The sequence below is a fragment of the Ixodes scapularis genome, unplaced genomic scaffold (genome assembly GCF_016920785.2).
Source record: "Ixodes scapularis isolate PalLabHiFi unplaced genomic scaffold, ASM1692078v2 PGA_scaffold0__279_contigs__length_252992795, whole genome shotgun sequence".
NCBI lineage: Eukaryota > Metazoa > Arthropoda > Arachnida > Ixodida > Ixodidae > Ixodes > Ixodes scapularis.
In genome coordinates, this window is record NW_024609835.1 from 210,391,685 (window position 1) to 210,406,061 (window position 14,377).

A 14,377-nucleotide genomic window follows, 5' to 3' on the forward strand; every position below is an offset into this window, starting at 1 on the left:
TGCCTCCGAATGGAGTGCCTCGAGTCGGAGTCATCGGAGCGCCTACTGAACGGCAAAAAACCCCGCGGCTCCAAACCTGCTTCTACGCAACTTCCGCTTCCTCCCCTGTGCCAGACGGTCTCCGAATAAACTGGAAGCAGACGATGGCGAGCACGATCGCTTTTATTTGACGCCGGTATTGAAGAAGTCTTGACGAGGTCGTTGAAGAAAAAGCGGGTGATTGTACACATCAGCGCTGCTGTTCGAAGCGATGCAACGCGATCGAGCCCATCGAGCCCTTCGCTTGGCGGTGCAAAGGCACTGTTATAAAAGCCGACAAAAAACGTCGTCAGACACAGAAAATACAGAACTCGGCGAATCTACCCCGCCGGTTGCGATACCTTTATACGGCCATACGTTTGTTCTGCCCTTCGTAACGAACTTCCTATAAAATGTATTCGTATACACACGTATACGCTCAGCGATCAAGGTTTTGCCGGCCGAAGCGAGCGTCAGCCAACGTGCACCCCGATTTAGCTACGCAAACACAACATCAATCGGGAGCATGCTCTGCGTGAGTGTCCGACCAGCTACCGAAGTCGCGTTCATACCCTGCCTTGCTCGTTCAGCGCGGACAGGACTATCGTCGATAATCACCGAGTTTCCGTGCAATGGCGATCAAGACACGGCGTCAAATGAACGTTTACGTTGTTTATTAGCATATTCAAACCAAACAAAATACGGTCCAATGCATTTTCCGAAAGAGCCTTACCTGAAAAAGATATTCGAACGCGTTACTCGTCTTAAAGGAGCTGTGCAACGATTTTAACGTTGAAAGAATTGGCATTTTCTGCTTTTGATATTGTTCACTGTGTCACAAATGGCAGAAAACACACCTCCTTTCATCGCAATGTTGCGATTCCACCGCGTAATAGCGAGGCAAAACTTGGAATACTTCCCGACCTGCAGCCACGAGCGGCGGCCATGAGAAACAAGCGGCGTGACGTCACTTGGGTCGTTGTAAGAAAGATAGCAAGTTGTGCGAATACCTGCTCGATAAAAGGTAACTTTTTTTTATAAATCTTGTCGTTCCAACATATATATAAATGCGTCAAAACCCTGGTATCATCGACAAAACTTTTATTATACGGAGTTTTAGTGGCGCCATCTATCCTAGGTTTACAAAACCGTGAACAGCCGCCAGAAGCCGGAGGAGGAGGGGGACAGCGCCGGACGGGCAAGGACGGGTGGTCACGCGGTCGCGAGCGGATGAGTTCTCGCTGCTCGCTGATGGCTCTAAAGAGAGAACTTTTCCGAAACTCCGCGCCTACTCTAGTGACGTCACTGTGCACGTGACCCGGAAGACGATGCACGAGTTGAGAGGCGGCAAAAACCTGGATCTTTTTCATTTTTTTAAGTAAAAACTAGGGTATCCAGGCAAAATCTGTTTTCTGTAGTTCACTGCAGAAGTGTCAGGCATCAACTTCCACAATTATTTAAGCAAAGCCCTGAAATTGTTGCACAGCTCCTTTAACTTTAGCACTTTTCATTAACAAAAGCGAGCAAACCGCGCACCCGCGACAGAACCGAAGCAGCTTATCCCGCCATATTGTTTGTTTTTTTCCTCTTTTAGCGCCGGAAATCGTCACCAGTTAGGAAATGACGTCATTTTAGCTCCTTTGACTCTACGTGCACCGTCTCCGGACTCGGTGCTTCGGAGCTTGACACCGAAGCCCCGGAGTTACGTGCACCGGAAGTGACTTTTGGCCGTCCAGTGGAAGGAGTCAGTGACTCCTTGACTCCGGGGCCGCTACTGAACGCGCCCAATGGGAGTTTATCCATCAATTCCCTGCTACAGACTACATGCTTCGCTCCATGGGACAAGGGTATTTACGTGCTGTTTGGCGTGGCTTCAAATGCTGATAACGCCGGTTCGCTCAATGGGACAGTTAATGGTTTCACATTAAAAGAAAATTCTTTAAAAAATACTTCTAAAACTTTGTTTGCTTTCTAAATAATTAATTACATGTAACAACTGCCAGTGCCCCACAGATTTGCTGCATACCACGCCATGCACATCATTCAAGTGTGTCGATGCGTCTGTACCTAAGAAACACGTAGCCGGGGGGGGGGGGGGGGCATGAAGCCCGGGCCCCCCCCCCCAAAATCTTCCATTTTGCTGGGACACCCTCTCCCCCCTCCCCCTCATACAGGATTTTGTCATGGGCGTGGCCCCCCCCCCCCCCCCCTAAACAAGCTCCTGGCTACGTGCCTGGACCTAGTCTGTTACTTTTTACCTCAAAAACTCGTAAGAGCAGAAATTTATGCCCTTGTGGGGCTGTACATTCCATTCGTTAAACCAGGAATTTGTTGTGGCGATCATATGTAACACACTGAACTCATGGGAAATGAACCAGCACATAGTTCCACTTCGTTGAACGTGAATTTCCGGGTTATGTACAGCTGTACGTTATGAAGGTGTTTGACTGTATTACTTTCTGTATGAATAAAGAGGACGTTTTCTTGTCACTTTTCTCACATTGTTGGGAGTGCAGATCCAGGCACCTGTGCTGTTGGCTATGTCAAAATTAAAGGGTACTTTGTTTATGTGTTTCCAATGTCCTTAGCTCCGACGCCGGATTATGCGGCACTAGCTTCAGCCCAAAAAGTCCGTGCAGCCCCCTCATAATTGAAGGGCGCCTTGTGCAAATATTTTAGGGTTTACAGGAACTCCACGTAAACCAACAGCATGCGTGGCAGAACACAAATAAAATGACCTCGCATGTAAAATAAACCTTTATTTGTACAATCATTGATTTTAGAAAATATCTTCACATTTTTTTACATATAGTACATCTGGAATTTACATTCCATATCTCGTACAGAGATAGTGACGGCGAAAGGTCAACGGAAAGTCCACATCACGTGTAAACAAAACGGCGGCATGAGTTCAAAAAGCCATGCTTTTGCAGATGCACATATTTTGTGAATGGACACTGCACTTGTACCATGGGACAACTTATCCGGAAGGTATCGGATTGACAAGTGTTCTCAGTGGACTTGAAAATTCTTGGAGCAGATACCAATGCAACAAATAAAAATAACCCTCATTAAAAAAATTAACAAAAATTTGTTTTGAGTAGAGGTGTGTGAATATCAAAATCTTTTGAAGCAAATCGAATTGAATAATAAAGTTTACAAATTGAATTGAATATTTTCAAATATGAAAACAGTCGAATCTCGTTAATTCGAACACGCTTAATTCAAACTTTCGGTTTATTCAAACTGATGCCATGGTCCGGTCCACACTATATGTATTTCAATGTGCGAAAACGCCCGGTAATTCAAACGCTTAAGCGTTCGCCGCCGGTTAATTCTAACATCCTGTGCTGCCCACCATGCTCTCAGGAGCGGGCTAACTCATGCGGCAGCGCTTCTTGACTTCAGCTCCAAGTAACCATGACAACCGATGACATAGTGACCTGCGACTTTGAATGCTGCGATGAGCAGTGCGGTGGTGGCAGCGGCTGTTGCCTTTCGTACGGCGACTGTGTTGCAGTTCGGCCTGTTTTAGGTGGGCACGGACAGTTACGTTTCTTGCCTTGCACTCGCGCGTTGCTGCGCTTCGGCATGTTTTCAGTGGGAGCGCGACAGTTACGTTCCTTGCCTTGCACTTGTCCGTTGCTGAGCTTCAGAATGTTTTCGGTGGGCGTGCGACTGACGTTATCTGGATTCCAAGCGTCATGGATAACTGACACCGAGATCATTCAGGCTACGTGGCTTCAACAGGCCACATCTGAAGACCCTTCAGCCCTATGTGGCGAAGATTCTGATGTCAGCGAAGAAATGCACCCCCCCCCCCAGTGCAACTGACGTAACGTCAGCGCTGGACACAACCACGCACTACTTCTCGTGCCAAAAGAATGCTGATGCCGCGTTAGAGCTAGTCCCCAAGCTCCAAGCGATGTTTGTTGATTCACGACTGAGGAACCACGCATAGGCATGCATCACGGATTACTTCCGTTGGCGATCGGTGTAAATAAATGTCCAGGAACTCGCCACTAATGTGTTAGCCCAGTGCACATGTGCCGCCAAACACAGCGCTGCACATAAGCACTTCATTTAATGAGCTTTCTTTAATTCAAACTCTGTTTAATTCAAACAAATTTTCGGTCCCCCTCGAGTTCGAATAATGAGATTCGAATGTAGTAGTTTCAAATGAGAACATTTTTTAAAACAAATGTTTTCTGTCTGATGTGAATTAAACAAGAATGCCCAATCAAAACACAACTGGAATTTTTTTTTTCGACAAACATATATGAAAAGGTTACTTTTATTGCAATAAGAAAAATGTCACACATGTGACTGAAAAAAAATGGATGAAAGAAAAGATCAGTCAGTAAAACACCATTGAAGGAGTGAAGTTACAGAATGTAAATGGAAGTACACAATGGAGGCGGGTCGGCAAACCACAACGCAGTCGGAGATCGCATCGCAGGTGAACGCAACCACGTGAACGTAAACAAAAGTACACAAGATTTGGCAAGTGGGCAGGCCACAATACTAAGTCGAAGATCACGTCACGCAGCTGCATTGACTATGTGCAATCTCTTTTTATGCGTGTGAACGCTACCATGTGAACGTAAACAGAAGTACACAAGCAGTGGCAGGTCAAAAGGCCACAATAGAGTAGGAGATAGTGCAACTGCGCCGCGCAGCCACACATACTTTGCGCAATCTCTTTCCGTATGCAATAGTTCTGCCGAGAGAGGGCGCCACAAAGAAACAATAAATTAAGAATATGGCTTTTACTTGGTGGAGTAAGACAGTCTGTCACTTTTACCAGTGAAAACGAGTAGAAATAAATAACAAAAGGAAAACTGGCAAACTGAGGAAACGGAAAATCAAGCGGATCGTAAGACGAGCCAGATATTGCCGATAGCCGAGGTCAGCCGTAAATCCATATCCGAATCCATAGCACATTGGCTACTGTTGACTGTAGGAAGGACTGTAGTAAGTGTGGTCCGTCACATTCGTGCTCACGACGATGCCCGTGCCATTGCAAATCGTAGTCCTTCATCATATCTATCGCATCGTTTGCGCCACGACCACTTCGCCAACTCCGCAATCCAGATATCATGGCAAGCAAAGGACAGATCACGCTACAGCGTGCAGATGACTTTCCAGTGCTTCATACAAAAGAAAAAGGAACTTAGGTCGGTTTTTTTGGGGTTTGCTATACTCGAAACCATACTGCGCAGTCCAAAAACAAAAGAGGAAACTCGACAACGGGTTGACACTAATCAGCGTGTTCCGCGTTATTTGTATTTTTCGAAGTATTCGAAGAACTCGAATACTTCTAACAGCAAAAGTGTGAAGCAAATCGAATCGAATACCAAGCATTATTCGCAAAGTATTCAAGGTTTTGAATATTTGCACACCCCTAGTTTTGAGCAATTTATGGCAGCACTTGCAGACAATGCATACCGTCTGTGCAATGCTGTTGACAGATGTCGAAAGTGTCGATGATGCCTCGGCATTAAACTTGGCAGACAGTCTTCCGAAAGTTTTGACTACGCCCTCATCGTACCGGCGTGCGGTTGTGTATCACTACTGCGTGATGCACGTTAAAGACCCCAGGCTAGCGGTTGTACTGCACAGACTAATTTGAGAGACAAGTCGTCCGTTGAGGCAGACTAAGTTCAGGCTGTATAAACATACACACACCCCAATTGACTAAGCTCTCTCAATGTGGCGTGCATCTCCGTAATGTACGATTTGAAAAGTGAGGGAACTTTCTTTTGAAGAAACTAAATACGAAGAGAGGTATTTCACTCAGAGCCCCTAATTTCTCGTGCAGAGATGATCGAACGAGGTTCCACATCCTCTCATACCTCAGATAGTGCCATCTTTCCGCAACACTTACTAGTTGGCAAGCACTGTTATGGCACCGTCTGCAGATGCAATCATAGACTGCTCAAAACAGGTTCTTCTCTTATTTTTTTCTAATGAGACAAGTTCATTCGTTAATATTTTTACTCCAAGCTTCCACTGCCTAGCTGCACCCCTGCCGCAAGTCACAGCACAAATCGCCAAGAAACCGAATTTCACAGACCGTTTAAAGTGCCTGCTCGACCTTCAAGCCTGCCTGGCACTGATGTGTTGCCACCGGAAAGTGTGAGGAAATTTGAATATCGACATTTCCGCCGCATTTGCCTACAGATTTTTCAACAGCTACTCTGAATATGAAGATATTAAGAAGCAAGAAGGAAAGAGCAAAGCATAAAAATTAAAAAAAAAAGCTAAGTTTTTTTTTTTTTTTTTTTAATTTTTATGCTAAAATTTAAACAAAAAATCTATGGAGTGCCACAAGGAAGCTCTGGCAAAACTTCGATGGCCACTGATTTGCCTCAAAATTGTTTCAACACATCAACTGACACAGCTGAACTGGTAACCCTAATTATAGGTCAAATTATATTTTTCTGCGAAGTCATCGAATTCTCAAATTTGGTTCTCATTGTTTTTTTTTTTTGTTTTTTTTCTCGAACTGAAAGTCTCTATTGGCAACACTGAAAATGTCACGGCAGATGTAATTTAAGCAGTACAACCCGTTTTGACAGGTTACAAGTATGATGCTGTGAAACAAATGCTCTGGAAGATTGCTCAAGCAGAACAAAAAAAAAACTGTGTGACACACTGTGTGACACACTGTGTATTTCAGACTGCTTTCTTGACCTGCAAGCTTTAGAAGATGCGACGTCACTCCAGTGGAAAGCGCGAGGAAATTGGAATGCTGGTTTTGGCATCACTTTCCTTTGCCATTATCTCTATACCAATTCTGAATTCAAATATCATAAATAGCGCACCAAGAAGAGCAAAACTGGGGTTCCAGAAATGTAGTTAGTTTGGGTAGCTCGGAAAAATTGTTTGCATGTTTGGTCATTTTGCCGAATGCGTTCAAAGGCGGTAGCTTTAGGGGGTGGGTGTTGCTCTCAGTTCGGGTGGTGCCAGGGCAGGATGACCCTTGTATTTTCAGTGCCTGGGGAGGGCAATGCTCCTAGTTAAGGCGGTGCCTAGGGCGGGGATCTGTATAGAAGAAGATTACATTGCACCACTGTCTCTTTGTGACGCTGCGTGCACTTCCCTTCAGTACCACCCGCATACAAAGCCTTTGCATTGAATTTTCTGGGTCACCAAGAAAGGGGAAGCGCGCTTTCCTGCCCTTCCCACTCCTTGTTCTGTGCGCTCTTTCTACACCGTCTCTATATGCTCCTTTGTTTCTTGCCCTTTCTACTCCTCTCCGCTCTGTGGGCTTTCTCACACCACCTGCTCTTCCTCCTCCTGTTCCTTTTTAGCAGAGCACTCAGCTTCCACGCCGCTGACCCAAGGTTCAATACCTGGCAGTGATTGCTGTCTTTTCAAGATCGATTAGCAGTTAGTTAAGGACTCACCGACCTACACATTTCGTGCTTACGTGGTTCCGGAGGTTGGTTGGCCTTATAAGGCTGCCGCTTTAAAACCACAAGAGCCTTTAAGGCCTGTTCACATGGAAAGCGCAGCGGTGACCTTGTATGACATTAGTGATGTATCGGCACTCTGATGCACGAGACCTGGCTTTTTCCTGCTCACAGGAAATGCAGCACTAACTCAGTGTTGAGTTAGTGCTGACAGCAGTCAATGCTGCATATGTAAACCGGCCTGGGTCACTCAATCTGGAGGTGGGGTGGAGGGCCTGAATCGTGCAGACGAGCCGTGCTGCTGTGTGGCGGAGGCGGCCAAAACCCGCAGCATCTGAAGTAGGCCCGTGGACAGCTCCCTGATGGCCATGGTCTGCTGCCTCAGGTCGCTGTGCAGCCCTTCCATGACCTGGAAGGATGAAACCCCCATGAGATGACATGGCAACAATGATGTTATGACAAAAGTAATCTTTTTCGTTTAACAAGCTCCAATGGACCAGCTGCTTTTTAAATATATGCTAATTTTTATTGCAAGGCTGCTTTGTCATATCCACATTTCCCAGATTTCATTTTTTTTCTTAAGTATTTTACAGATGCATATGTACTGTACCACTTGCAGGGGCAGTTGGTTTTAGCACATAACTGCACTGCCATAAAAAGAGATGCAAAATGGCAATGTCTATGTCTATTTCATGGATGTTGCTTCTTCATAGTGCACCAGTGCACGGTGAGAAGAACACTCGGCGAAGTTAACCTACCCGCTCAAACAAATCGTGAATAATCAGAAGTGTGGTGGATTTTCCAAGTACTTTCGAAAATTCGCACAAGCCTACTGTAATAATCCGGCAGTGTGGCAGGGCCTCATCTACTAGTTTGAGTACAGTCATGTATCATGATTATAAACCCCGCTTTGCAAAAAAACTTTTTCGGGGACAAACTGGGTAAATACATCCACTTATGTCTTGTAATTCTGGAAAACTCACATTATGGACGAATTTTGGGGGCTATAGAAGCATCCATATTAACGGGACATGACTGTATTGTAAAAGCAAAATTAATTTTTGGTGCAATGTTGGCACCAATTCCTCACATTTCGGAAAAATGTGACAAAGCAAGCACCCTGGTGCAAACGGCACCAAAGTGCTTACACTGCTTACCATCCAACAATATAGTCGTTCAAACGGCAGAGTTTTATCATGAATTGCCAGAACACCACCAGCTTTTCTTCGCATGCTTCCGGGAGCTTTTGGCAGATGTTCATCCTTCGCCCGAGTGAAGATCTGTTCTGGGGGATCTTGAAGCATTTAGTCAGCTGGTGGGCTTTGACTTCACAACGTCGGAGGAAGCAGGCAGACGGATTGAGCTGCAGCTTCTTCATATAAAGCGCAGTCCAAACCGACGTGTATTTGAAATACATGTGCCGGAACGAGTAAAAAATATGAGTTTTGGTGCAAGTATACGGAGCAAAATTTTACGTTTTAGTATGGACGGCCATCCATAAAACATGAGTGTATTTAGAATACGGATGAAGGAGAGAGAGGATGCGTAGCACAACGGATGCTGGCGGAGGTACATCGCAGCCACGGGTGTAATGCGGCCACTACAGGTGCCTACACTCTGGAGAAAATATTGCATCGTCTGCTCCAAGACATGGCGACATCAGTAGCATCGATCGGTGCCAGGCGCAAAGCTCGGTGACGATAGAGCAGAATGACATCGTTGTGAGGCGGCAAAAGTACCTTCACTACTTCGCACGAAACAGAGAAGAGGGACGAAAAAGTCTCTACTTTGTGTCGGCAAAACGAAGAGGGCGACAGCAAGGCAGGATTGTAACTTTGTCCCACGTAGCCCCGATGTGCAACGATGGTAGGACGAGGCAGTCGTTGCTTACCCGATTTACCGTGCGATCAATTGCAAACTAAGAGAATAGGCACATACACCACGTTTCACGGATAAATAGATATTGCTTCAAAGGTGTCAATTTAGTAAGCATCTTACATTTAACAACGCCTTCAGACGAGTCGACAGAGTCCGGCGATGCAGCACGGTGGTGGCATCGCTTAAGCATTTGTGAGCACAGTATGTTCACGCTGCCCCACAGAAACCACCACAAGGAAAACTCGCACCACCGCTAGTTTGCGACGCAACTTGACAAAAATGCGGCGTCGATAAACCTTCCTGCGTTCCCCAACGGGCAATTCGTCTACACGCTCGACCAAACGTGGAGACGAGAAGCCAGCAGCAATACACCTGGCCCACCCTGCGCTCGGCGACGGTGACACCGGCGTTTATTTATTTCTTTATTTCAGTTCACCTTCAAGACCCCTAAGGAAGGGTATTACAGAAGGTTTTAACACTCGTATTTGTAAAATTAATAAAGAAAACGAAAATAATAGGAATAAAATGACACGAGAAAGTATACATGGTTAAACTGAAATCAGTCAAAAACAAAACATTGCAAAGGCACTTTTGTTTTCTTTCCCTTCTCTTTTTCAACTATGAGGCAGCGGTGAGAATGACCTTGCTCAATTTCTCTGAAATGAAGAGGATAAGACATGGAAACGATGCTGTGGGGAAGATGATTCCATTTTCTTCGCTGAGCGTGGGAAAAGTGAAGCAGGAAAAAGAAGGTCACTGTTCTAGTTTTGGTGTGCATCACGTTGAGTGGATGACCGGTACAATAAGGAGTTCGACCAGGGCCCGTTTTCTTGAACGCGAACCGTGGTTTAAAGTTAACTATTGTCCCTAGAAGGGGGAATTCTAGGTCACGTGACTGGGAGAGCAGGGGCGCCGAGGGAGGAGCAGTACCTAGAAGCAAAATGGCCGCGGCGTCGCTTAATGAGGGCTAATAGTTCTGCTTGGTTCTGCTGAACATTCATTTCGATCCGGCTGTTATATTAATGACGCGCCATCAACCTATTAGCACGTCAAGCAAAGCGATAGTTCAGAGGGACTACTAAACTAACCGACAGCAACATTCCGCGAACGCATCACTCTTCAGCAGTCCGGGATCCAAGACATATGATGGTACATAAGCCTTGCAAGTGTTTTTATGGTGAGTAAAAAAATGTTTTGCGAACGAATGTTGGTATATATTTATACTAACACGTTCAGTTTGTTACACTATGCACGCCAACTTGTGAGCAGTGATTACTTTGCAGAGAAAGGGGGTTATCCTCAATAAAGTCTTCGTTCCGGGTGAACAGCTGAGACATTGTACTGTTTTTTTTGTTCACGGTGCGCCGACAGTATGCCGACAGCATTGAGGTTTCTACATATCCCCGGTGGCCAGCAATTCAACGGTGACGAGAAGCTTAGCTTCTCGTCACCGGTGGATCGGTTGGGCAAACGGAAGAGAGGGCAAACAGTTGAGATCAGCAGGAATCGCAGAAACGTGTTTTGCAAAGAACAAAAACGAGACTACAGCACCGGCGTTGCCAGACTGGGAGGAACAAGGGAAAGTTATGCGTTGTTCATGGCGAAACACATTGAAGGAAATGTTTCTTACATTTTCGAATATTCGTCGGCAAACTGTAGCATAGTTGCTAAAATTTCTTCGTACCATCGGAAGCAAATAAATTGGTCTTCAAGTACAACAGTACTATATTTTGACTTAAAATACCATACTAGATCGATGACAACCAGCGGAGAAAGAGGATAAACAAAATGACTGGCTTGTTTCACCGATAGATGGCACATCTTATTGCCCATTCAAAAATAAATATTGTTGTTCTATATCCAGCCATTTATTACAGTGCCTAGGCACTTTTTCCTTCCTAGGCACCGTGGTTTACCAAAATGGGTTTACCATCGCTTCGAGAACCGGCCCTGATGGCATGATGTACGGTGAATTTGGCTGGAAATCATAATAGAATTTGAAAAAGAGTGTTTGTGTAAAATATTTTCGGCACAGTGATAGGTTATCTAGTTCAGCACGTTCCTTCAGGCCGGTGACACTTATTTCATATGAATAGTTAGAAAACATGAACCTGATTGCACAATTTTGAATTGCTTCTAATTGATAACTGAGGTAATTTTGGAATGGGTCCCATATAGCGGCAACATACTCTAACTTTGGGCAAATCAGTGCTTTATAGGCGGCAAGTCTTAAGTTTAATGGTGCGAATTTGAGGTGACGTTTTTTGTCCAAATGATCAGTTAGATCAGAGATGACATGGTTCACATGTAGTGCCCAAGATAGGTTACTAGAGAAGTGCACACCTAGGTATTTATAACTTAGTTCTGATGGAATTATGGTCTCATTGATAGAATAGTTGTAGGCTAGTGGGTTAGAGCGCCGATGAAAGGAAGCTAAAGTACACTTACTAATGTTTAATGACATTTGCTGTTGCCGGCATCGGAGGTAGCGTTCGTTTGTGTCTTTCATTACGGGCACCTACATCACGATACACTGACCCAGAAAAGTTGAGATATTTAAACTCTAAATACGTGAGCCACAACACGAAAAAACGGAGCGGTGACATCGGGACCAGAAGCGGGAATGCATACGTGTTCCGGTGCACATCTGAAATATCCGCCGGTTTGAACTGCACTTCATCCGCAAGCAAGCTCTTTAACTACGGAATATGCCAACCACTGAAAGCCGCTGAAGCACTTATTGTAGATTTACGAGTGAAAATTGGGTCCCTTTGTCTTCTCCCATCATGCATGCACGGCTCTGGTAGCCATGAGGGAAAGGACACGGCTTGATCGCCTTTTTTTTCTGCCAGCCTACAATAATTTTTGTTTAAATGAAGTTTCATAGTGATAGCTCTTCCGCTTCTCCATTCTGAAACTGCGGCTAAAGTTAAACTACACTCATTTTCGCCTCAAGATTCGTAGTAAAAAGTTTCCGGCTCCTTGTGGAGCATTACTGATCTCCCCCTTTTTGTGGAGAATTAAAATGTATGTAGGTGCCTTTTAGATTAAATATGTGCTATCTTATCAAGACGTACACGTTTCAAACGCCAGAAGCATCGCTTTTTTCTCCGACAACCAAATCTCGTGAGAACTACTTTGTGTGGCATATGTACAATGCGTGAAATTTCCTTTTTGTTTTTGAGGCGAAAACGAGTACAGATGTAACGAATCCATACGAACAAATTCGACGTGCAAATGAGTTGGATATCAGAAAGGCAAATGCCAAAATGGGAAAAACGTGCGACTGTGTGAGCGGAAGCACACCAAGTTCGTGGCAATGAGACTAACCGTCTTCTGCAGTATTTTCTACTTTTATTGTCTTCTTAATTTCAGTTTATAGGCTTAATTGCAACATGCATGTATAATTTTAAAAACATATTTTCTCGAGAAAAAGAAAAAGTGTGGATTAGGATTGTGCAAATATGGTAAATCTTACTTATCTCTGTGCCGAATTTGAACACTGAAATTGCTTTGTCTCAAAGGCTTTGGTGTATTTATAGCACTTTTCTTTTGGAAGCCAGTGTGTACTGTTCATTCGGCTCAGATACACCATAAACACTGGGGTGTGGCTTCTCTCGGCCTTAATTGCCAAGGTACTAAAAAACTGTCGGTGAAGTATTTGAGAGAAGTACAAGTAGCAACTGATACGCTGATGCTGCTCTTAAAACAATGTGGCACTTTCAAAAGAATTCAGTCCAGTACCTGCTCCGAGGCAGCAAACCCAGTCTCCAAGAGCTCCACCAGGCGCCGCTGGTCCCTCACATACTGCTCTGCCATCTCGTCAGGCACCCCACACGGCAGACCCGGTGCTGCGGGGGGACACCAAGGGCGACTGGCTGGCTGGCCCTGAACTGAGAAGCAAGGTAACCGTGAGACAAACTAGCAGAAGGCGAGGGACCCCACACAGCTGGCAGGAACGAGCACAGTCATGTATCCTTCTTGTCACAAACAGAATTGTAAACTCACGTGGATGCTAAAGGTAAACGCTAAACGAAAATGGTGCTGCGTGTCCTGCATCGGGTACGGGAGATTGACTGACTCGAAGCAGTGTGTTACTGCTGTTTTTATACAGACGGCACATTCAGGAAGGTTTTAAACAAAAAAACAAGATTACAGCCCAGAATAAACTGCAACTTTCCAGAATATCAGCAATTGGTAAAATGCAAAAAATGGGCCAGCAGGGTTTGGACACCGTTCCTCCCCGTGAGAGCCACATGCGCTGGCAACTCTGCCACATGGGCGGCAATATGGACCCCGTCCATATGGATACCCCACTACAAAGAGAAAATTTCTGGGAACCGATCCTTCCCCGCACAATTCTGCCTTGTTAATAGAGTAACCCACAGTCCGGATTGTGGACGGCAACTTTGGGAACAAACTGGGAAAGACACAAGCCGTCTAAAAGGAGTCCAAAAACATTAAAAAAGAAGGAAAAGATTAGTAAATCTCTTGGGTCGTGAAGTACACCCAAAAGCTTCTCTACCATCTGTTGTTGGTTGTCCTTGATTGATTGATTGATTGATTGGGTTTTAGCGGCGCAAAAGCATCTAAGGCTATAATGTGCCAAGTACATAAACTATTGCTGGGAGAGGGTTAAAGAGAAGAAAGAGCTTTAGTAGCAGATGATAGGATAAAACAATAAACATGACCTGTGTATAAGTGTAAAAGGTATGGACATGAGTTCAAAACAGTAAAATCACAGTCGGTGTACAAGGCCAATTGCTTTGAGAAAGTCAGAAACACAAAAGTGTGGTATGAGGGGTTCATCGCCAAGTAAAATCATCAGATGTAGGGGAGTATGCTCTTTGTAAAGCTGTGAAAAGTGGTTACGGCGTTCTAGGCCATACGCATTGCATTCAACTAGAATATGAAGTATAGTCAAAGTGCAATGGCAATGTTCGCACTGTGGGGCATCCTCACTCCGCAAAAGGTGCCCATGTGTGAGCCGTGTACGGCCAATCCTTAGACGACAGAGTACCACCTCGTAGAATCGTTCACGGTGCCGGGCACTCTCCCATTCC

At 45.0% G+C, this 14,377-nt stretch overlaps 1 protein-coding gene across 2 annotated transcripts in view; it reads right to left on the bottom strand.

Annotated features, from left to right (window-relative positions):
• Window positions 1–3,334: 3,334 nt before the first annotated feature.
• LOC8026611 overlaps window positions 3,335–14,377 on the bottom strand; it is a 49,961-nt gene continuing 38,918 nt past the window's right edge. For both annotated transcript variants that reach the window (XM_029981901.3, XM_029981902.3), the window contains 2 exons: window positions 13,059–13,207; window positions 3,335–7,845 (listed from right to left, as the gene is read on the bottom strand). In XM_029981901.3, the coding sequence (XP_029837761.2) occupies window positions 7,687–7,845; window positions 13,059–13,207 (308 nt within the window). In that variant the 3' untranslated portion in view covers window positions 3,335–7,686. The remainder of the gene's footprint in view (window positions 7,846–13,058; window positions 13,208–14,377) is intronic.